The sequence below is a fragment of the Amphichorda felina genome (assembly GCF_050947745.1).
Source record: "Amphichorda felina strain 45539 chromosome Unknown scaffold_6, whole genome shotgun sequence".
Taxonomy (NCBI): domain Eukaryota; kingdom Fungi; phylum Ascomycota; class Sordariomycetes; order Hypocreales; family Bionectriaceae; genus Amphichorda; species Amphichorda felina.
In genome coordinates this window covers 1,501,972-1,523,181 of record NW_028145044.1, presented here as the reverse complement: position 1 = coordinate 1,523,181, position 21,210 = coordinate 1,501,972, and the positions used below count along the sequence as shown (strand labels likewise).

The following is a 21,210-nucleotide window of genomic DNA, read 5'->3' as shown; positions in this document are numbered from 1 at the left end:
GACCATCATCCAGCCCCACCCTAAAGCTGGTACTGATGTGCCATGTACGGAGTACTCGTACCCGCGAATCACGGGCCGTTGTTGATCCGCACCGGCTCCGCTACCGGCTGCAGGACGGGCTGCGCGGGCTGCGCGGGCTGCGTCGGCAAGACATTGAGCTGCTGGGGGCGATCCCTAAAATTTCAGAACCTTCGAGTCAAAGCAGCTTGATTTGCACGCGACATTCTCCCGCATCAGCCTCATACAGCCTCTCTAATTCCTCACCACCCCTTCCACAAGATACATCCCCTCCCCGCCCTTGTCACAATGTTCCGAAACGCCATCTCTACCTCTTCCCGCGCTCTGCGCTCTGCCGCGCCCAAGATCTCGGCCAACCAGCCCCTGCTGCGGCCCCAATTCCGGACAGCAGCTCCCGCCTACACATCAAGAGCTGCCCAGCCTGCCGTCGCGCGATGGTACAGCGACGCCAAGGAGGCGGCCAAGGAGGAGGCCAAGGAGGAGTCCAAGGAGGGCAACGGCGAGGCTGACCCCGTCGCCGAGCTCAAGAAGTCTCTCGAGGCCAAGGAGGCCGAGGCCCGAGAGTGGAAGGTCAGTACAAGCCCCGATCTCACAACAACGCTATCCCGCAGGACGCTCACACTGTGCCTCTACAGGACAAGTGCATGCGCACCGTCGCGGACTTCCGCAACCTGCAGGACCGCACGCAGCGCGAGGTCAAGAGCGCGCGCGACTTCGCGATCCAGAAGTTCGCCAAGGACCTCATCGACAGCGTCGACAACCTCGACCGCGCCCTGTCCATGGTGCCCAGCGAGAAGCTCACAGACGGCACCAACAAGGAGCTGGCCACCCTCCACGAGGGCATCAAGATGACCGAGAACATCCTCATGCAGACCCTGCTCAAGCACGGCCTCGAGCGTCTCGACCCGGAGGGCGTCGCCTTCAACCCCAACGAGCACGAGGCCACCTTCATGGCGCCCCAGCCCGACAAGCAGGACGGCTCCGTCTTCCACGTCCAGCAGAAGGGCTTCAAGCTCAACGGCCGTGTTCTGCGCGCCGCCAAGGTCGGCGTCGTCAAGAACAAATAAAAACTCCAGCCGCTGGTCTGTTGGCTCCATCTTGCATTCAAAAAGTGGTGTGTCGGCTTCCAGCAAACAGGCAGCTCGGGGAAGCTGCCGGGCCGCACGTGTAAGACTAGAAAGGGGATGATATACTTGGGTGTTTGTTTTTTCTGGCGTTGGGTTTAGCTGTGTATAATGCTCCTCTCTCATGACGGTTGGTGTCTTGTACGTCCTTTTGTTGTTGCATGGCGGGTGGGCATCCTTGGACAAAGACGACGGCTGCTTACACAAAAAAAAAGTTGTTGACATGGTCTAAATGTCGGTTTTGGACGTGGGGACGGCTTTGTACATATACTAATAATGTACGGTGCGATGTAGTGTGGCATCTAGAATGGGAGCACGCTGTGGAGGCGAGTGGATGCTGCTCATGGACAATCCTGTACGATTTGCTGGTAGATGGCACATGTATTGATGAGGTGGTCCTGGCAGCTGTATAATAATACCATCCAGCTCGGTGTCTCCTACATGTCCTTCGCCCTGCATCCAACCAAGGCTTATGTATCAACCTCGCCTCGTTAGCAGACACTCTAGGAGAGAGCAACGCTAACTGAGCACAATACGTATATCGATTTGTGTCACCATCTCATTGCTAAACTGCCTAGGAATATCGTAGGTACTAGGTAGGTAATGATAGCTATGTATCATATAGTAGGGATACAGTCCTCCAACGCCTCTGGTGGTACAAAATCTCCTCGTCAAGATAGGATGCTCCAGGTTTCAATCATTTCTTCCCTCTACCCTTGGCACCCGTAGCCTTGGCCTTCGTGCGTCCCTTTTTCGAATTCTCATCATCCTCATCATCCTGGGCAGCTGTAGCTTTCTTCGTCTTCCTGGCAGGCTTCTTTTTGGGCTGCTTGATGTACTTATCCTTTTTGAAATCAATCTCATCGTTGTCATCGTCCACCTCAGGAATCTCGAGAACATCGGCATCGTCCTCTTCCTCGATAGCTTCCTCCAGATCCGGGGCTTCCTTGGCCTGCACCTTGGGAGCTATCACGTTACTCGCCTTCATGAACGGTACAGGGTGGTTCATGGAGTTGTATCTGGCAGTGGTTGTTAGTACGGTCAACCAAAGGATGGGTGGATGTAACCTACGTCCTCGTAAACGCAGCCTTCGTCTTGGTCTCGATCGACACCTTATCTTCACTCATGTAGCCAACACCAAGCTCCTGGATAGCGTCAAAATCATCGCGTGTGAGATAGTAGCTGTCCATGAGTTCAATAACATCGCTGACTGCTTCGTTGCCTTCTGTCTGAAGACGGTTGACAAGTTGGTTCCACAAAACAGGCATGTATTCCTGCCTAATCTCGTTGTGGTCGCCAGATGACTTGAGACGCATATGGGAATGAATCTCGCGAGAAAACCGCCCGAGCTTCCCGGTCTTGCTGTTATTCCCGAGCCAGCTAGTGAAGTTGGAGCCCATCAGCTGGCCTGAGATGAAGCTTGCCGGCCGAACAGTGCTGAAGATGGCATGGGTGGGCATAAGAGACCAGTGCTGTTGGGGCCCGTGGATCATCCTATCCACCAGGTCCCCATCGCTGATACTCTGCGCAGCCTCGTCAAACAGCTCCAGGGCCTTCAACTTCTCTTCCCGCCCCGTGTAGCCCTTGTTGTTCAGAAGCATGGGCTTTGTCCGGAGGTAGTTCTCCTGGATCATGAGGAAGCTGAATTCGTGGTCGTTGAAATACAGCTCAATCTTGTCGTTGAGGGTCGATTTGCTGGATGGAGCAAACAAGGCCCCACCCAGCATCTTCTGGCAGATATCCCACGGCTTGAGTACAACATGTTTCTCCCATGCCTTGGACATGGCCTTGGACTGGTCAAAGTCCATGCTCTTCTGGTCGAGCTTGGCCGTCGAGATCATGTTGATGATTTGGCGAATGTCCTTGTTGCTGCCTTCAATGAGCGCGTCAATGACAGGCACCGGGAGCTTCAGGCCCTCCCTCACACAGATGGTCATGATCCGAGACCTGACTTGGTCGACCGTCGGGCGGTTGAATCGAATGTCAAATGCAACATGGTCGAAAGGCTTCATCTTTGGCAGCTTGCGCTCGTTGCAAATCAGAATCAGGGGAACCTCAGTCTTCTTGCAAAACTTGGCCAAGGCTCCAACACCACCTCGGTCTCCCGCAGACATCCCGTCGACTTCATCCATGATAAGCACAATCTTCTTCTTCCCAGCGTCAACACTCTTGCCGTCACCAGCAAAGAAACCGAGGAGCGAGGTATTGTTCATGACATCGCTGACCCCTGCCTCGACAAGCTTCTTGCTCCTCGTGTCACTCGCGTTGCTCTCTAGAACGTCGTAACCCTCCAGCTTTGCTGCCAGATGAGCTGCCGTCGTCTTGCCAATACCCGGAGGACCAGACAGGATGATAGCACGCTCGCCACCCATGCCGTCCGCGCCCCGTTTCTGAAAGTTGTACTTCTTGGATTTTGTCCAATTTCGGAGCCAGTTCTGTATCTTCTCGACCTGGGCCTTGTTACCACAGATATGGCTGAGCTGGGTAGGGGCGTATTTTGATGTCAACAGCTGGGCATTTGCAGGTGTACTAGGCGGCCCAGGCCTGCCTGGCCCGCCACGAGCGGCAGCGGCCTTGGCTGCTTTTGCCTCCTCGGCCCTCTTAGCCTTCTCCTCAGCCTCCATCTCAGCTGCTTGCTTCAGAATCTTCTCCTGATCAGCCTTCTTCTTCTCTTGTGCTTTCTGAGCACCCTTTCCCGATCCGCCAAATGCAGGCAGCTTCCGGATAAGGTCGAAGAGGCCATGCTCGTCGATAGTCTTGATACCCAGGGACTTAATCTTGGCCAGCTTGCTGGGCCCGGCATCGTCGCCGAGGACCACGAAGCTGGTCTTGCTGCTTGGCTGGCCAGTGACTTTGCCGCCATACCTCTTGACCAAAGCCTGACCTTCCTCACGGCCAATTGTCTGGAGGACGCCAGTGAAGACAAATGTTAGGCCACTCAAGCACTCCTCCTCGCCCTCGGGGAGCTCGCCCGTTGATTGCGATGGTGGTGCAGCAGCATTGCCCCCGCCTGCAGCCTGCTTTCGCCAGTCAAACTTGGCATTTGAGTCTTTGGGTGGAGGCGTGGGGGCCCGGACCGTAGCAACGCTGTCGAGAATGTTTTGAATATCGGCGTCTTCGGTTTCAGCGGCTTTTTTGGCCCTCGGTGCGCGAGGTTTGCTGGCTGTCGTCTTCTTTCTAGGAGTCTCTTCTTCTTCTGATTCATCCGAGTCTGGTTCAGGGGACTTTCGCTTCTTGGCTGCCGGTGTCGCCTTTAATTTCACATCGTCCTGTGGTGCTTTTCTCCCCACCGAAGGTCGGCCTCGCGATGCAACCCGCTTCGGCTGAGGCAGCACTTCCTCGTCCGACTCGTCCTCCACGTATTGGTCGGTTTTGCGCTTGCTGCGACCCTTTATGTCCGCGGCAAATATGTCATCACCATCCTCATCGTCGTCATCCACGTAAGCCTCGTCGTCGTCGCCATCGTCGTGCTTCTGGTAGCTTGTCGTCGATCTCTTTTTGGTGGGGGTGCCGTTCTTGATAGGAGTGGCTGTCTTAGAGGGGGCTCGTTTTCGCGGGCTCGAGCGCACCGGAACTTCGGCCTTGACCTGCGCCTTGGCATCGTCGTTTTTGGCTGACTCGGGTTTTGTCCCTTTGGCTTTCTTGGACGAGGCGAAGTAGTCATCGGGGGTTATTTCCACCCCTTTCGGCTGGGTGTCACTAGGGTAGGTCCGGAGTCAGCTATATAAGCCAAGCAGATGGAGTCAGGTACAAGCATACACGGCCTTCTTTTTGGGAGCTGGCTTTGGTGCTGGCTTCTTCCTACATCGATAAGTTAGCACCTCCACCAGGTACTTCAAGCGCAACGCTCACATACTCGACTGGCTCATCATCGTCGCTGTCCTCAATAACCTTCCGGGCTTTTGCAAGAGAGTCAGCTCCAGCTTTCGAGTTCAAGATTTGTGAGCTAATAAGGCATACTTTTGCGCTTGGGCTTTGAGGACTCATCGGCCTGCTTGGGCGCAGGCTTGGGCGCCGGGGCACCACCCTTTGGCGTGAAGAAGGATCGAATATCAGGCATTGTGCTGTTGAGACTTATTGATTCGGGAGGGGACGAAATCAACAACCACGGCCTGGCATGCCCTCTTTAAAGCATGGGCGAAAGTTGCCTGGTGGGGTTGTTGTTGTCGAGAGTGTAGCCAGGCAGTCGAGGTTGGCAGCCTAGAAAAGTGAGGTGAGCTTCCTTGGGTGACGTGCATTGGGGATTCTGGACGCGCGAACATGACGCGACCTGCTTAATTGCTTACTGCTGGCAAGTGCCTACCTACCCTGTACCAGGCCTGTATCCGGGTACTTAGGTACTCGTACCCGTTTCCACTGTGGCGGCCTGACTCCTCAGGCTGCGCCCTGGGCTCCACCCGCGACCTCTACCTACAGAATTTCCAATGCTGGGCAACCAGCTCGTGTCGATAGGACGCCAACCATCATCAACAGCCGCAGCCGATGCAATGAAGCCCACCAATGCGTCGGCGCTGGTCAATGCCTTCCAAGGCTTGACCCTGGGGGGCGCCCCCTCGCTACGATACCTGCGAGCACCGCTCCAGCGCCAAACAAGGACGACCCTCGACGCCGCGCGCCGACTCCAGAATGCCCGGGCCTTCTCGACCACCACGCCCGCCTTCGGCTCATGGCTCGAGCCGAACCTCAATCGAAGGAAGAAGATGGCCAAGGGTCGCCCGCGTGTGGCTACCGGTGGCTCTGTGAAGGGCACCACCGTCATCTGGGGCGACTACGGCCTGCGCATGGTCGACCACCACCGCAGGATCAGCGCCAAGTCGCTCAAGATGGCTGAGGACACAATCAAGAACCGCCTGCGAGGAGAAAAGTACCGCTTGTACAAGCGCAAGAACTGCAACGTTGGTGTCTTTGTCAGCGGTAACGATGTGAGTAGTCGCGGCCGAGGCCCCCAGAGGGGAGGGAGAAGTCAGAGGGAGACGGGACGACAAGACAGGGGGCTGACAACTTTTTCCAGATGCGTATGGGTAAGGGAAAGGGTTCCTTCGATCACTGGGCGACGCGAATGGCTGTGAGCCAGATCCTTTTCGAGATTCGGGGCAAGATCCACGAGGCCATTGTGCGAGACGCTTTCCGGCTGGCCGGCAACAAGCTGCCCGGCCAGTGGGAGTTTGCCAAGAAGGGAGACCCCCCCGTCGTCGGTATAACCAAGCTGGATGGCGTGACGCTGGAGGAGCTGAAGCGCCCGAGGGTGCAGGTTGCGCCCCTCGAGATGCTCGAGACGTCGTCTCCGACCCCTGGCACGGAGGCTGGGAGCACCTCGGAGGCATCGCGTTCCCCGTGAATGGCGATGGGATCTATTAGCCAGGTTGGCAAGCCCAATATCTGGATATGTACATTATCAGGCCTGACCCTGTGTAATATGAACAAATGACACAATGTTGTGCAACATAAGTGTCGCGTGACACCTGGGTGCGTACCCATCACCACCGGCCAGTCATGACTACTTCCATAAGCTAGAGAGGGCGAATGCAGACATAATTGGACGTATTTTTCAACTACATTTCGCACATGACTAGGTGAGGGATGGATCTGCCTCGATACCCACAAACGGCTCTCCGGGCATTGCTACATAGTAGTTTTGAGCTGGGAAGCCGACTGTCAGCCTCGGCCCACCAGTAATCGTTTTTTGTGCGGCCAACTCCCGTATCTACAAGCCTTTGGAAACATGTACGAGGGAAAACCGTTTACTCACACTACTACCAAAGAAAATCCCGGGTAAAAGGCCCATCTGGTGCGAGATAAGACAGTTTCAGCCGGATGGGAAGAGTTCGCGGGCGTAGTATCCAAGTCGGCATCATCATCCAAGGAAGCTTCCTTCCCCTAGATCATCGCTAAGCGACTATTATCACACAATCACAGCAGGACTTGTGGGAAGTGAGGGTCCCTTAACGGAAGCATCGGGATACCAGCGCGTGTTCATCACTGCCTGTGCGGTTCGGAAGCTTTTAATAACCCAAAAAGGTCGCCTCGGCCTTGACCTGGCTGCCACATCAAAAGGCGACCTTGTGTGTGGTATACTTCTTGGCTCGCCGGTGCTAACGGTTCTTTCACCACGTACCACCTGCTCTGCCCACAACTCTGAACCCTCGACCAGCAGCTACGACGGCGTGTGTCCTCAGCCCTCATGGCGTTTCCTCGGAGACGCATACGTGCATCGCATGATGATTTATGACGGCCTGGAGTTCAGGGATGACGTGCTACGGGGTAACATTGCGCTGCGGGACTTCTGCCTCTGCAGTTGACGTTCATATAATCATGGATCTGACGGCCAGTTCAGCACCACCTTATCTACTTCTTGGTTAGGGTGCGTGAGTTCAGCGCACGGAGTACGTGGGTCTAGCCGGCGCCCCGTCGCTGTAGGCGAAGCCGTCCAGTCGCCCTTGATGAGTTAGTAGTAGTTAAAGACATCACTAGTTCCAATCATGGAACTCTGATTGCCATCTTTAGATCTTAACAATCTTCCACAAGTAGTACGTTTCCATTTAATCTAGTCTAGACATTTTTCCGCAGCCCTCTGCAACACCTCGACCGTTTCGGACTAGAACGCCTGCTGCAGCTTTACTATCTCGTCAGACCTTGAAGTCTTACCACTACGGACCAAATTCAACTTGTTGAAGAAGTGAGCATTTAGCCGCAATCACTGTGAGCAATTACCGTGAGCAAATCTATGATAAAATTTATTTGCCTATGAAGACGCGTCGTTCGGAGATACATGTATTATTTAGAGAAGTCAAGTAACCACTCCGTCTAGCATGGAGTTGCTTTAGGGTAGCTGAGTGTGAGACATCAGATCGATTAGATGGCCCGTGCGTCGTAGTGGGCCCACAGCAGCTTGCAGCGTGGAAGGTGCAGACCATGCACACGTTCGCAGGTACCACTTTACGCGACAGACGCGTCTCCAAGAAACTTGAGCTTTTGCAGACACGACGAATTCACGACACCCCAAGCCACAACCACGCCCAGCATGGCTCTGATAGTAGACAAGCACCGCCCGCGCTCCCTTGACGCATTGACATATCATCCCGAGCTTTCGGAGCGTCTTAGAGCCCTGGTACGACTTCAATACCATCTTCCCCCAGCTGATACCGTGATGCTGATACCCACCCTCAATTTAGGCCCAAAGCGGCGACTTCCCTCACCTCCTCGTCTACGGACCCTCTGGCGCGGGCAAGAAGACGAGAATAGTGGCGACTCTCAAAGAGCTCTACGGTCCTGGCGTGGAAAAGATCAAGATCGACGCCCGCGTCTTCCAGACCTCGAGTAACCGCAAGCTCGAGTTCAACATTGTCGCCTCCATCTACCACCTCGAGATCACTCCGTCCGACGTTGGAAACTATGACAGGGTAGTTGTACAGGACCTCCTGAAGGAGGTCGCCCAGACCCAGCAGGTCGACCAGTCGGCTAGGCAGCGATTCAAGGTGGTGGTCATCAACGAAGCCGACCATCTGACCAGGGACGCTCAGGCGGCGCTGCGCCGGACCATGGAGAAGTACTCCCCCAACCTGCGTCTGATTCTCCTGGCCAACTCGACTGCCAACATCATCGCGCCGATCCGCTCACGAACGCTGCTCGTCAGAGTCCCTGCACCTACGCACAATGAGATCTGCGACGTCCTAGCCCAATCTGCCAAGAAGCAGAACTGGCCCGTGGTCAAAGGCCTCCATCAGCGCATCGCAAAGGACAGTGGGAGGAACCTCCGAAGGGCGCTGCTCATGTACGAGGCCGTCCACGCACAAAAGTATGGGCCCCACCCTTCTCTCTTCCCCCAGAGGAAGATAAAAATCAAGTTGCTGATAATCGCGTCCAGTGAGAAAGTCACAGACAGCACACCCATCCCGCCAGCCGATTGGGAGGCCCTCATCGCACAGGTGGCCAAGGAGATCATGGAGGAGCATTCGCCCGCAAGGATATTACAGGTGCGGTCCAAGCTTTACGACCTGCTGACGCACTGTATCCCCCCGACAACGATTCTCCGGACGCTCACGTTCAAGTTGCTGCCCATGATTGACGATCCGCTCAAGGGCGAGGTGATCCAGTGGTCGGCCTTTTACGAGCACCGGATCAAGACGGGAACCAAGGTCATTTTCCACCTGGAGGCGTTTGTCGCCAAGTTTATGAGGGTCTACGAGATGTATTTGATGAGCATGGACATGTAAGGGTCTGCATGGGCAGGCAATCCGGCGTTTGGGTTGGCGTATAAATTGAAATCTGTTTTCAAATCATGGTTGTGAGGGGATCCTCCATGTATCTTGGGGGTTCGCTGTTGGTGTCGCTCTTATGGTACATTGTCCTTCGGCTCATACTCGTGCAGCAGAATCCAGGGATGAGCAATTCGTACGTGGACAAGGGCCTGTTGGGCGCGAAGCGCGGAGATAGTTCGGACTATGCTGTATACACGCCATGGCTGCTCGGTATAGCTACTACTTAAGGAACTCCCTCCCCACTGACAGACGAGCAGCCAGCGAACTCGGATCAATGGCCTACAAATTCCAACTCAGACACCAATTGGGGAAACTCAAACATGAGCGGTACTCTGTCCCCACGCACACAACCTGCGGGCTGGCATGGGGTATGACGGCTGTGCGCGCTGCGACCAGACGAAGCCCGTCTCCGGGTAATTCGGCACGGTCCATGCGCCAGGCAGGGAAGGCAATGGGATGGGGAGAACAAAAGAACGGGAAATAAGAGCGGTCTGAGTGGTTCCGAGACGGGAAAAGAAGGGTGGTAAGACGATGGAGAAGATGGATGGTAGGACAAAAAAAGAAGAAGGGTGGGAAGACATCTGTGGGATGATGCCCCGTGCTACTGTTGTGAAGAATAGCTGGTATTAACCCTTTCGTCGCATTTGAAATCCAGATGATCCTGGGCAGGCCGTCAAGAGAAACAAGATAGACATGGGCAAACGATAAGGTGCAACATACGGACAAATGGAGAGACCCGCAATCGCGATAGACTTGGAACGAATGTCGGTTGGTGACCTACGTCTGCCCGAGGTGATCAAGGCCTCTCTTGTACTTGTTTGCTCCGCAGCCGGGCACACCCTAGGCACCCAACCTCGGACATATAGGGTCAAGGTAGTAGTTCACTCCATGTACGTAAGAGGTCGGTTAAGCTCACATACAGGAGGCTTCTTTGGGAACACGCCCCCCGGTTGGTGCGGCGATCATAGTGGGACCAGAGAAACCGAGATGGCGAGAGGCTCCCCAAAGGACAGCCGAGTATCGAGTCGAGACTGGAGCAATGGGGATAGGTGCGCCGTGGGCTCCGTAACCGGGCAGTATTAGTTTTGAAACTACGTGGGCAGCCCACCTGCTGCCGTCAGAGTGGTGCCCCGGCCCCGGCAGATGAAGGAAGTCAAGGGATAAGCCAGCGGTTTGTTCAGTGGGGATTTGGGCTGGGCGTGGAAAGATGTCACTGGCACACCGATAACGTGCTTGTGTGGGATGGTGCCGATCCCGGAAGGAGGGCCTGACCCAAAGGCTTCTTGCCAGTATTAATAGGGGGGCCACCACCGCACCATGACTAGGTAGAGAGGGTGAGGACCTACAGGTGAGGAGCGACCTTCTGGGGAGAAAATGCGGGGAGAAGGGGAGGGGCGGGCTGGCAGGTGCGTCCGCTTGGTCCGGATGTTGCATCACAGCGCAGGTGCGGCAGTGCGGCACCGCATCTTGCCGCCGATCGTGATGTGATCATGTCGGAATGTCGGGCGTCTCACATCTGGGGATGGGGAGAAATCACACAGGTTGTCACTGTACATGTCACAGCGGCGGGGGTGCGCTGTGGAGTTGTATCATGTGGTGAAGTTCCCGATTGTCTGCACGCACGCAAGTTCGGGCGAGTTCAAAGTTGGGACGTGGTCTATGGGTTCATGCGGCCACTGGCGGAGAATGCCCTTGTCTGGGCTGCTGATTCCGGCTCCCGGGGTGCCTGCCTCGTGGTGGTTTTCCCGTTTCGGCAATTGGCGAACGCAAATTGGTCGTACTTACACACAACGGCTAGAGCACGAGGAGATGCCACAAGTTCATGTTCACACCATTGAGCAAGCAACACTTGATGCGGAGCACTGAGGGAGTTTCCTCGTTCTCGGTGGGCGAGCTTGAGGGATTAAACATAGATTTTTGTTGTTTTTTTCGGTTGGGAGATTTTGTTGATTCGTGACCGGGCACAGTGGGACTGGCCGGTACACGCGGGTGAGTATGTACCTTGCCTACCACCTAAAGTGAGGTAGGTACTTACCTACTAGTGGTACTGTGTAAGTGCGCCGTGCGGTAGTCGACCTCGACTAGCCTTCCACACGCCCGGACCTGGGGGCGCAGCCACGCAAGAGAGGCTTGACCGGGGAAATCAGGGGGTGGCAGACTTGAACCAAGCATGTATCCGTACATGCTAGTACTATACCGTTGGGCCGGGGCGCCAGTTCTGGGCAAGTTCTGCGCCGGCTCTCGTGGGCTCGGTTGGCAGGATCCAAGATTGGCGCAGCGGCGCCAGCGAGTCGTGTGCGGGAGGAGTGCGTGGGGAGGAGTCGTGTCGTGAGGGCGTGGCCGCGTGGGACTCGGGAGTGGGTGGCCCGGATCATGGATGGCAAAAACCCCGGCTATGTGCGCCAACATTAAAGGCGCGTTCTCGGGGGAAAGGATCCATCCAGTCTGGGAAGGAAAGCCAGCGCTCAAGCACCCAGCAACCCACCGGCCAGCAACCCACCAGCGAAGCCCGGCCAAGAACCGGCGCCCCGACATGGTGCGGCCCCGCGGTACAGGTACATTGGTGGCCGCATCGGAGCCTGGAGGGTCCTGGGCCACATCTGGTGTGTCCTGGTGCCATGGAGTCATGGCCTTTGTTGGTAACCACTAACCGCTCAGCAACCACTGCCAACCAGTGAACCACGGCCACTACTGGCACTAAAACACCAACTGACACTGCGGACCTGCGCGGACTGGATCTGCTTCATCCGGGCCGCCTTGACGCAATTAAAACCATAAAGCACCGAGGGGCCCCCCGTCCCGGCCTCCCATCCCCCCCTCCCTCGCCCCTCCGTCTCCTCTTCTACCGTCCCAATCAGCCATAATTCCTCCTCCTCCTCCTCCATCGACTCTTTAATTGTTGCGTGTCGTCTCTCTGGCAGCCATCGCATCTAGACAATCGTGGGAACAATAGGACAATCGCCCTGTAACAGCCCCTGTGCTACCCCGCATCGACCCCTCCAGCGCCGCCATCACCACCAAACCATCGCAAATTCCTGCCCCGCGACCCAGTTACAGAGCCTCAGCGACCACAATGGCGGACGCAGTGCAGGACAGGCCGACGCCCGTCGTCCACGAGGCGCACCTCGTTGACACATTCCGTGAGCTGATACCCACCCGAGACATGGTGATAAGTCACTGGAAGGCTAACAAGTTTTTTTTCTCTTTTCTCGCAGACCCTCCCGAGAAGATGCTCGCAAGTACGAACGAACCACCCGTCACCTTGTTTCCGCGGCTATTATCCCGCGCGACATTGCTGAGCCCTGCTGACTGAGTGTTCCTTTTTGCCGACAGAGCATCCCAGCAAGCCCCACCTTGCCAGTGAGTTCTTTCTCTCTTTCCCAGACACCAATGCGACGTGACAGCGCGGCTGACCAGTTTGCCCCCACCAAATAAAGGCCTCGACGAGTACCAGAAGCTCTACAAGGAGTCTATCACAGAGCCCGAAAAGTTCTGGGCCCGCCAAGCCCGCGAACTCCTGTCATGGACCCGCGACTTTCAGACCGTCAAGAGCGGCAGCCTCGAGACGGGCGACAATGCGTGGTTCCTCGAGGGCCAGCTTAACGCCTGCTACAACTGCGTCGATCGCCACGCCTTCAAGGACCCCAACCGCGTCGCCATCATTTACGAGGCCGACGAGCCTGCTGATGGGCGCAATGTCACCTACGGCGAGCTGCTCCGCCAGGTCTCCAAGACCGCCTGGGTCCTCAAGCAGATGGGCGTCCGCAAGGGCGATACCGTTGCCATCTACCTGCCCATGATTCCCGAGGCCCTCGTCGCCATCCTCGCCTGTATCCGTATTGGCGCCGTCCACTCCGTCGTCTTTGCCGGCTTCTCGGCTGACTCCCTGCGCGATCGCGTCATCGACGCCCAGTCCAAGGTCGTCATCACCACCGACGAGGGCAAGCGCGGCGGCAAGTTGATCGGCACCAAGAAGATCGTTGATGACGCTCTCAAGCAGTGCCCCGATGTCACCCACTGCCTCGTCTATAAGCGCACCGGCGCCGAGATCCCCTGGACCGAGGGCCGTGACTGGTGGTGGCACGAGGAGGTCGACAAGTGGCCCGCCTACTACCCCCCCGAGACCGTCAACTCCGAGGACCCCCTCTTCCTCCTCTACACCTCCGGGTCCACCGGTAAGCCCAAGGGCGTCATGCACACCACCGCCGGCTACCTCCTCGGCGCAGCCATGACGGGCAAGTACGTCTTCGACATCCACGATGGCGACCGCTACTTCTGCGGTGGTGATGTTGGCTGGATCACTGGCCACTCCTACGTTGTCTACGCCCCGCTGCTTCTCGGTGTCACCACCGTCGTCTTCGAGGGCACCCCCGCCTATCCCAACTTCTCCCGGTACTGGGACATCATTGAGAAGCACAAGGTCACACAATTCTACGTCGCCCCCACCGCCCTGCGTCTGCTGAAGCGCGCCGGCGACGAGCACGTCAAGGCCGACATGAAGCACCTGCGTGTTCTCGGCTCAGTCGGTGAGCCCATCGCCGCCGAGGTCTGGAAGTGGTACTTCGAGGTCGTCGGAAAGGAGGAGGCACAGATCGTTGATGTGAGTTCCGACATTAGCATGAAGTAGAAAGTGCTTGCTGCGAGGACATGCCAGCTGACAAAATTTGTAGACTTACTGGCAAACGGAGACGGGCTCCAACGTCATCTGCCCCCTGGCTGGTGTCACCCCGACCAAGCCCGGTAGCGCGTCGCTTCCCTTCTTCGGTATCGAGCCCGCCATCATCGACCCCATTAGCGGCGAGGAGATTCACGGCAATGACGTCGAGGGTGTCCTTGCCTTCAAGCAGTCCTGGCCTAGCATGGCGCGCACCGTCTACGGCGCGCACAAGCGGTACATGGACACGTACCTGAACGTGTACAAGGGCTACTACGTAAGAACCCCCTCCACCATTTTGAAGCGAGACGACACGTATATATTGACTTGAGGCTTTTAGTTCACCGGTGATGGCGCTGGACGTGACCACGAGGGCTTTTACTGGATCCGTGGACGTGTCGACGATGTCGTCAACGTCAGCGGCCACCGCCTCTCGACGGCCGAGATCGAGGCCGCTCTCATCGAGCACCACGCCGTTGCCGAGGCTGCTGTTGTCGGCGTCGCCGACGAGCTCACCGGCCAGGCCGTCAACGCCTTTGTGGCGCTCAAGAATGGCAACGAGCACAGTGATGCGCTCCGCAAGGAGTTCATCATGCAGGTGCGCAAGAGCATTGGCCCCTTCGCCGCGCCCAAGGCGGTGCACATCGTGCCCGACTTGCCCAAGACGCGAAGCGGCAAGATTATGCGCCGCATCCTGAGGAAGATCCTGGCTGGCGAGGAGGACCAGCTGGGCGATATCACAACGGTATGTTTTCCCTTGATCCCATTCGCGTGCTGTGCACGAGACGAGTATGACTAACGGGTTATGAATGCGCAGCTGTCCGATCCCTCGATTGTGGAGAAGATCATCGCGACCGTACACGCCGAGAAGAAGTCATCATAAAGCGGGAGTTATTATATATCCGGACGAGGTAGAACGTGTTTTTGAGAGCCGCTGTATATGTCTGCGCGACGGGAAAAGCGCTCGTCGATCAAAGATTGTGCTGCAAAGACGGATGGGTTTTGTTGGTAAGGGTCAGCGGGAGGTAGCGAGCTCTGGGACAAGATATGCGACATTTGTGGCCATGTCAGTATTGAAGCAATATTCCATACGAATACTACTACATCATTCATCCACATGAAAAGTTGACAACCCATCCGAGCCGAAGTCAATCATCAGCCACAATGTGCAACTTGGAAGCTTATCTTGCTAGCATGATCGAAAACGATAAGCTTGAATACCGGGGCGTTCTGCCAACAGCATTTTCACTGGTCTATGCTGGAGTTAGAACTTAGCACTGACAAACGTTCCTGGATGGACGGATCTTTTTTTCGGAGTTTGATCCACTCGGCCGAAATGCCGTCTCCCGTGATGTCTAATATGTCTCTGATCTCGCCTGTCAGACTGTCTCTCATCAATGTTGGGTTTTATTATGCGGAGAAAACTCCTGGACGGATGGATCCCTTGTCGTCAATTTTTTCTTCTTTTCTACCGGACGGTATACCGGACAGGGAGTTTGTTCGGTGAGCGTCGTCATCACAAGTGGAGGGCGCGCGGATGGCCAGCATGCCGTGCTTGGCTCTAATACCAGTACATGGGTACTACGTGCCAGTGCGGGGCGATTCTCACAGTCTTGTTGGTGATGGCGTCGGGTCGCTCGGAAGTTTGCCTCATGGGCCTGTTGTACCGTTTGTTCAGAGCAGGTGATATTGTTATTGCCTACCGTAGCGTTTATGTTGTTGGCTGCCTCAGAAGGTCAGAGCGCTAGCGATTGCCTGACGGGCATGCCCATTCTCCGAGAAAAACACATTTTGATTGGAGGTCCCGTCGTGAAATGGGTGCCATCCTCTGAGGGGAGTGCTGGCCCAGCGCCTCGAGGCTCGACCGGTTGGGTCAAACCAGATGCGTTTGAGGCGTAGCGGCTGAGACTCGGCCTTTGATTCCATTATGCCGGGTCTACCACGGTGATGTGGTGGGAGCTGCAGGTCAGATCCCGTGAAGCACTATGTATCCGACGAGCACCTAGCTATATAGACCTTTGATTCGGCGGGCTGGCATCGTGCAAGCGTAGTGGTAGGCACTATTAGTAGGCAGAAGTGATGCTGAGCCACGCATAGCACGGGACATGGAAGGCGGTGCAGAGGATCTGGGTATTTCCAGGTGCCCCGTAGTGCTGACGAGTCCCTGAAGCTCCAGGGCCAAGCCTCCCCACCACGGCGCCTCCCAGTGGCCAAGGGAAGGCCCAGCAGCCTGCAGTGAGCCACCAGAGTGGGGCCCCGTCGCTGGTACCCTTATAGAAATCAGCAACCAACGCAGCCAAGCCAGCCAAGCCAGCCCACCCCACGGTATTCGTAATCCCCATTCATCCATTCTTGGGTTCCTTCAACACGTTCCTTCCTCCAGCTTTGCAACTCTGCATCCTCACCTCTCGTTGCCTTAGCCACCGAATAATCTCCCTTCGTTGCTCCGTCCTGACTTGCTACCTTGTTGCGGTGCCTCGAGTTGACTTAACTAATAGCACCATATCGCATTATCCGAACAACCGCATGGCCTGGCTACGATAGGCGTCAGCATCTATCCTCCCAGCCCCTCCTGGGGACCGTCCCCCTTCCTCCCACTTCTCATTGCTCTCGGCGATGGTTGCGCTACGCTCGATAGCAACGGCCCTTGCCGGCACAGCGCTTTTTTTCCACTCCACAATAGGTACGTTGGCCAGAAGAAATCCCCATGTCCGAGCAACCCGAGCGGCCCCGGGCCGCAGAGGAGACGAATCATGCGACGGCTGCTGACGCCTCTCGCCACCTTCCAGCGCACTCGTTAAAGCGGAATCCCGTGAATTATGTCTCGCTCGTCGACGATCCCCTCATCAAGACTCCCTCCCATCGCGTCCACTCCCTCTCTAGCTTTGACCTTACATTCACCCTCGACGAGGGCCAGACGCCCGTCCGCCTCGTCCTCGAACCGAACCACGACATTCTCCATGACGAATTTGCCGTGACGTATCTAGGTCCCGGTGGCGAGGTTAAGGAGGTCGAGAAGGTGTCTAGAACTGCGAACCGGGTATTCAAGGGTCGCGCCTATGTCAAGAGGGCCGGGCGGACGGATTGGTCTCAGGCCGGATGGGCTAGGATCACTGTGTACCGGGATGGCGAGCGACCGCTCTTCGAGGGCGCCTTCAGGATCTTTGGCGATGCCCATCACATTCAGACTGGTGCGCATTACCGAAGAATAAAGCACGACGAGGATCCCTTGGTTGGCGAGCCCGACGACGGTGAGGAGATCATGGTGGTCTATCGCGACTCGGATATCCAGACTTCGTCTCCGTTCAACGCCGAGCTCAGGCGCCGATCTCTGGAAGACGCCAACTGCGACTCGGACTCTTTGGACTTCAACACTCGGTACGATATGGAGATGCGGAGCCTCAGTGAGCGATCCCTGGGAGTGGTCAGGGCATCGTCCCTCTTTGGCCGCCAGGCTACTGACGACGTGGGCGCTGATGCGGGTGCCAACTACATACCGACCATCGGCTCTGTCGATGGATGTCCTACTACTCGAAAGGTGGCCCTAGTCGGCATCGCGACAGACTGCAACTACTGGGACGAGTTTGACGGTGATCGCGAGGAGCTTCGCAGTAATGTCATTGACGTTGTAAACCGGGCGTCCGCCCTGTACGAGGATACCTTCAGCATTTCACTCGGCATTAGGAACCTTACTGTCATTGACAAGTCTTGCAACGCAGCAGAGTCTGACTCGGCACCTTGGAACCTGCCCTGCAGCGACAGCGTCACCCTCAACGACCGTCTGAACCTCTTCTCCTCCTGGCGAGGGAACAACCCAGACACCAACGCCTACTGGTCACTGTTGACGACCTGCAACACCAGGTCGGCCGTTGGCCTTGCGTGGAGAGGCCAACTGTGCCGCGAGGGCGCCTCCGATGCCCGGGATAAGAATGGCAAGAACGAGACTGTTGCGGCAACCAATGTCGTTGTTCGGACGGCTGCCGAGTGGCAGATCTTCGCCCACGAGACGGGGCACACGTTCGGGGCCGTCCACGACTGTACCGCTGATTTATGTCCCGTCAAGTCCGAGTCGCAGCCGTGCTGCCCCCTGAGCTCCAACAGCTGCGATGCCAATGGCAAGTTCATCATGAACCCATCCACAGGAGACGGCATAACAGATTTTTCCCCTTGCAGCATCGGCAACATATGCTCGGGGCTCTCGCGCAACGTCGACAACGAGTGTTTGACAAACAACAAGGACATTGGGACCATTGCTAATAGCCAGTGCGGCAACGGCATCGTCGAGGAGGGCGAGGACTGCGACTGCGGCGGCGCCGAGGACTGCCAGGAGAACACCTGCTGCGACGCCAAAACGTGCAAGTTCCGGGACGGCGCCCAGTGCGACCCAACAAACGAGGATTGCTGCACGGATAAGTGCCAGTTCAAGTCCTCAGGTACCGTCTGCCGTGAGAGCTCCAGCGAATGCGACCCTGAAGAGAAGTGCTCCGGTGACAGCGGTAGCTGCCCCAAGGACGAACATGAGAAGGACGGCCAGTCGTGCAGCGGTGGACTGTCTTGCGCCTCTGGCCAGTGTACCTCGCGAGACAACCAGTGCCAGGCCATGATCGGCAACGGGAGAGAGGACGTCAGCAGCATCATGTCCTGCGGTGGCGACGACACGTGCATGTTGACGTGCTCATATTCCAAGGGAGCCAATTGCACCGTGTACAACCAGAACTTCCTCGATGGTACGAGCTGTGGCGGGGGCGGCCGATGCAACAACGGAGACTGCGAAGGAGACTCGACCTGGGGCAGGATTCAGAAGTGGTTCCGCGATAACAAGAACATTGCCATCCCCGTCGGGTGCGCCATCGGCGCGCTCATCCTGCTCGCCATCAGCAGCTGCATCTTCAACAGCTGCCGCCGCCGGAGTCGCGCACGCGCCAACAAGCGCGCGCGTAAGCCTAGAGAGATGACGGGCGCCAACGGTGTCGCCGGGGCAAACGGATACTGGCAGGCCAGCGACGGGAACGGGAACGGGAATGGGAACGGCAATGTCGGGCAGACGCAGATGTGGGACCAGCCACCGCCCGACTACGACTACGACTACCGGCCCGTGCTTCACGAGCAAGACCAGGAACAGTGGCAGCGGGGTCGGCCTATGAGATATGCTTGAGTATTTGTGACTTTTTCGCGCGCTGCTGTGCATCATGTTTCTGGTGCTGCTTTATCATTTTGACCGGTCCATGGGTTGCATGCTACGGCGTTTTGTGGGATATAATTTGATATATGATCATATATCTACCTCTATATATATACACACCAACGTTGACAGACATCTTGCGCTGTGTAGTTGGGGTTCCCATTTGAATCGGGCCCATCTTCAACAAGGCTGTGCAACACATCCACCCATGTTATTGAATTTGTACATAGGCTGCTGATCAGCGGGCGAAAGGGAGGGGATGTCCCAGCCAGAAATGCCAAAGAACAGCCGATTCGTATACAATGATTCATGCTTGGGTCTCGTTAACTCGTAAGCTTGCTCTGGGCGCCGTTTCCCCAGACCGTGAGAACGCCAATATCAAATCCATGCCCGAGAAACACCGATCCCCCATACAACCAACCGTCCCATGACCATGACAACAGCAGGGCTGGCTGTCTCGGATCCACGAGGCTCCCTCCGGCGCTTCAATCCCTATTCTGCCGGCCCCCTCAACCCCTGCGGCCTAATAACCGCCCCTGCTGCTGCGCTGCGTACCCGTTGCCACACCGGCCATCTTATTGCCTGCCTCGGACTTCTCGTGCTCGACGGGGCACATCATACGTAGGAAGCGCAGTCTCTGCCCTGCAACGGACTGCAACGGGTAATAATCCAGTCAGAACACCGCCATATCCAATAGTAAACGCTTTGGGGGGAGGGGGATATGCGTACATCTCCTCGGGCCTGGGCGTGCATAAGCAACATATCGGGATTGTCCAGCACGGCCATGGCGAACTCCTTCTTCTCGCGCTCCTCGAACGTCTCGCTCGGCAGCCTATACACAACCACCCCCCCGGATGGGGGCACGTCAGCAGACGTTCCATTCTTGCCCCTGGCAGCACATGGAGACATACCCCTGGCCGACTCCTAGATGGGCCTGCATGACGTCGTCGTGGCCGGCGCGCGAGTGCGAATAGGGATCCTTGCCACGGGCCTGGCGATCGCGCATGGCGGGGGTGAAGGGCTCGCTGGGCGCTGCAGCTGATGGCCCGTAGTGCGGATGGTGCTGCTGGGTGCGGGTTGCCATGCTGGGCGGTCAAGATTTGACCACTTGATCGGGAGGGAAGGAAGAGCCGCCGTAGTTGACTTGGCTGGTGGTAGACGGGGAGGGGAGGGAAGGAACCGGTGGTCTTGTCAACGTGAGGAAATATTCGAGATATCGTAGACCTCTGCGTGGATGCCTCTATACTATATAACAGATTGATTGTTGGGTGATGAATGGATCGAACCGGTCCAAGTGTTGGACTCGAGGTTCAGGTTCGAGTCCACCGATGGCGGTTTGTGAGATGTGACTTGAGGTGACACAATGAAACCGGTGAGTGAGTGAGCGGGTGATGGGATGACTAAGATGACGACGAACTGCTGCGTTGGTAGCCCGACTTCTCAATGCTCGACTCCTCCATATCATGCAAGGTGGCGAGAAACAGTTGATAATACCTAGTATTGTACAGGCAGGTAGGCGAATTTATTTCTAGCAGCAGGCCTATCCATCCATCCCTGCACGTGCGTGCAATATATACTGTACAACACCGTGGGGACCCGCTGCCTATGTACGATGATTCCCTATCGCACATCCCAACCATCTCCCAGTCCATGCGTCCGATTGCTCCCGCTCGCCGGCATGATATCAGAAACAGAAATTCCAGCGCAAAGATTTCCTACTCCGTTTTCCCCTTCTATCCGTTGCGTTTCGTCAAGACAGGTAAAGTGGAGGAACACATAAGGCCACCACAAATGTCTCGTGTCGTTGGACAATATCCGTGTACCCAAAACATGACCGTTCCCCAGCACAGGTACCTTGATGAATGTATACAAAAGGAAAGTTTTGGCATAGGCTCTCAGGTGGCTAGCCACCTCTAGAGTCACTAACTAGAGCACGAGCGAACGTCATCTGCTCCAATTAATCACGGCCAGCTG

At 56.5% G+C, this 21,210-nt stretch overlaps 7 protein-coding genes across 7 annotated transcripts; 5 read left to right on the top strand and 2 right to left on the bottom strand.

Annotated features, from left to right (window-relative positions):
- Positions 1 to 306: 306 nt before the first annotated feature.
- On the top strand, positions 307 to 1,085 carry mge1 (mitochondrial nucleotide exchange factor MGE1; the record flags this gene model as incomplete). The annotated part of the gene is made up of 2 exons (XM_083195722.1): positions 307 to 588; positions 654 to 1,085. 2 exons carry the CDS (start codon positions 307 to 309, stop codon positions 1,083 to 1,085), a joined length of 714 nt encoding a protein of 237 aa, XP_083048738.1.
- A 754-nt stretch (positions 1,086 to 1,839) lies between these two features.
- On the bottom strand, positions 1,840 to 5,202 carry rfc1 (replication factor RFC1 C terminal domain-containing protein; the record flags this gene model as incomplete). The annotated part of the gene is made up of 5 exons (XM_083195721.1): positions 1,840 to 2,161; positions 2,214 to 4,841; positions 4,902 to 4,943; positions 4,999 to 5,041; positions 5,103 to 5,202. 5 exons carry the CDS (start codon positions 5,200 to 5,202, stop codon positions 1,840 to 1,842), a joined length of 3,135 nt encoding a protein of 1,044 aa, XP_083048737.1.
- Positions 5,203 to 5,629: 427 nt separating this feature from the next.
- On the top strand, positions 5,630 to 6,480 carry mrpl16 (mitochondrial 54S ribosomal protein uL16m; the record flags this gene model as incomplete). The annotated part of the gene is made up of 2 exons (XM_083195720.1): positions 5,630 to 6,064; positions 6,154 to 6,480. 2 exons carry the CDS (start codon positions 5,630 to 5,632, stop codon positions 6,478 to 6,480), a joined length of 762 nt encoding a protein of 253 aa, XP_083048736.1.
- A 1,683-nt stretch (positions 6,481 to 8,163) lies between these two features.
- On the top strand, positions 8,164 to 9,355 carry RFC5 (replication factor C subunit 5; the record flags this gene model as incomplete). Its single annotated transcript, XM_083195719.1, has 3 exons — positions 8,164 to 8,250; positions 8,315 to 8,937; positions 9,007 to 9,355. 3 exons carry the CDS (start codon positions 8,164 to 8,166, stop codon positions 9,353 to 9,355), a joined length of 1,059 nt encoding a protein of 352 aa, XP_083048735.1.
- A 3,118-nt stretch (positions 9,356 to 12,473) lies between these two features.
- Positions 12,474 to 14,937, top strand: ACS2 (uncharacterized protein; the record flags this gene model as incomplete). The annotated part of the gene is made up of 7 exons (XM_083195718.1): positions 12,474 to 12,540; positions 12,616 to 12,639; positions 12,734 to 12,760; positions 12,838 to 14,000; positions 14,071 to 14,331; positions 14,395 to 14,799; positions 14,872 to 14,937. 7 exons carry the CDS (start codon positions 12,474 to 12,476, stop codon positions 14,935 to 14,937), a joined length of 2,013 nt encoding a protein of 670 aa, XP_083048734.1.
- Positions 14,938 to 16,761: 1,824 nt separating this feature from the next.
- On the top strand, positions 16,762 to 19,209 carry ACO1O0_006323 (Metallo-peptidase family M12-domain-containing protein; the record flags this gene model as incomplete). Its single annotated transcript, XM_083195717.1, has 1 exon — positions 16,762 to 19,209. One exon carries the CDS (start codon positions 16,762 to 16,764, stop codon positions 19,207 to 19,209), a length of 2,448 nt encoding a protein of 815 aa, XP_083048733.1.
- A 550-nt stretch (positions 19,210 to 19,759) lies between these two features.
- Positions 19,760 to 20,320, bottom strand: ACO1O0_006322 (uncharacterized protein; the record flags this gene model as incomplete). The annotated part of the gene is made up of 3 exons (XM_083195716.1): positions 19,760 to 19,888; positions 19,966 to 20,068; positions 20,148 to 20,320. The coding sequence occupies 3 exons, from the start codon at positions 20,318 to 20,320 to the stop codon at positions 19,760 to 19,762; spliced, it is 405 nt and encodes a 134-aa protein (XP_083048732.1).
- Positions 20,321 to 21,210: the final 890 nt, after the last annotated feature.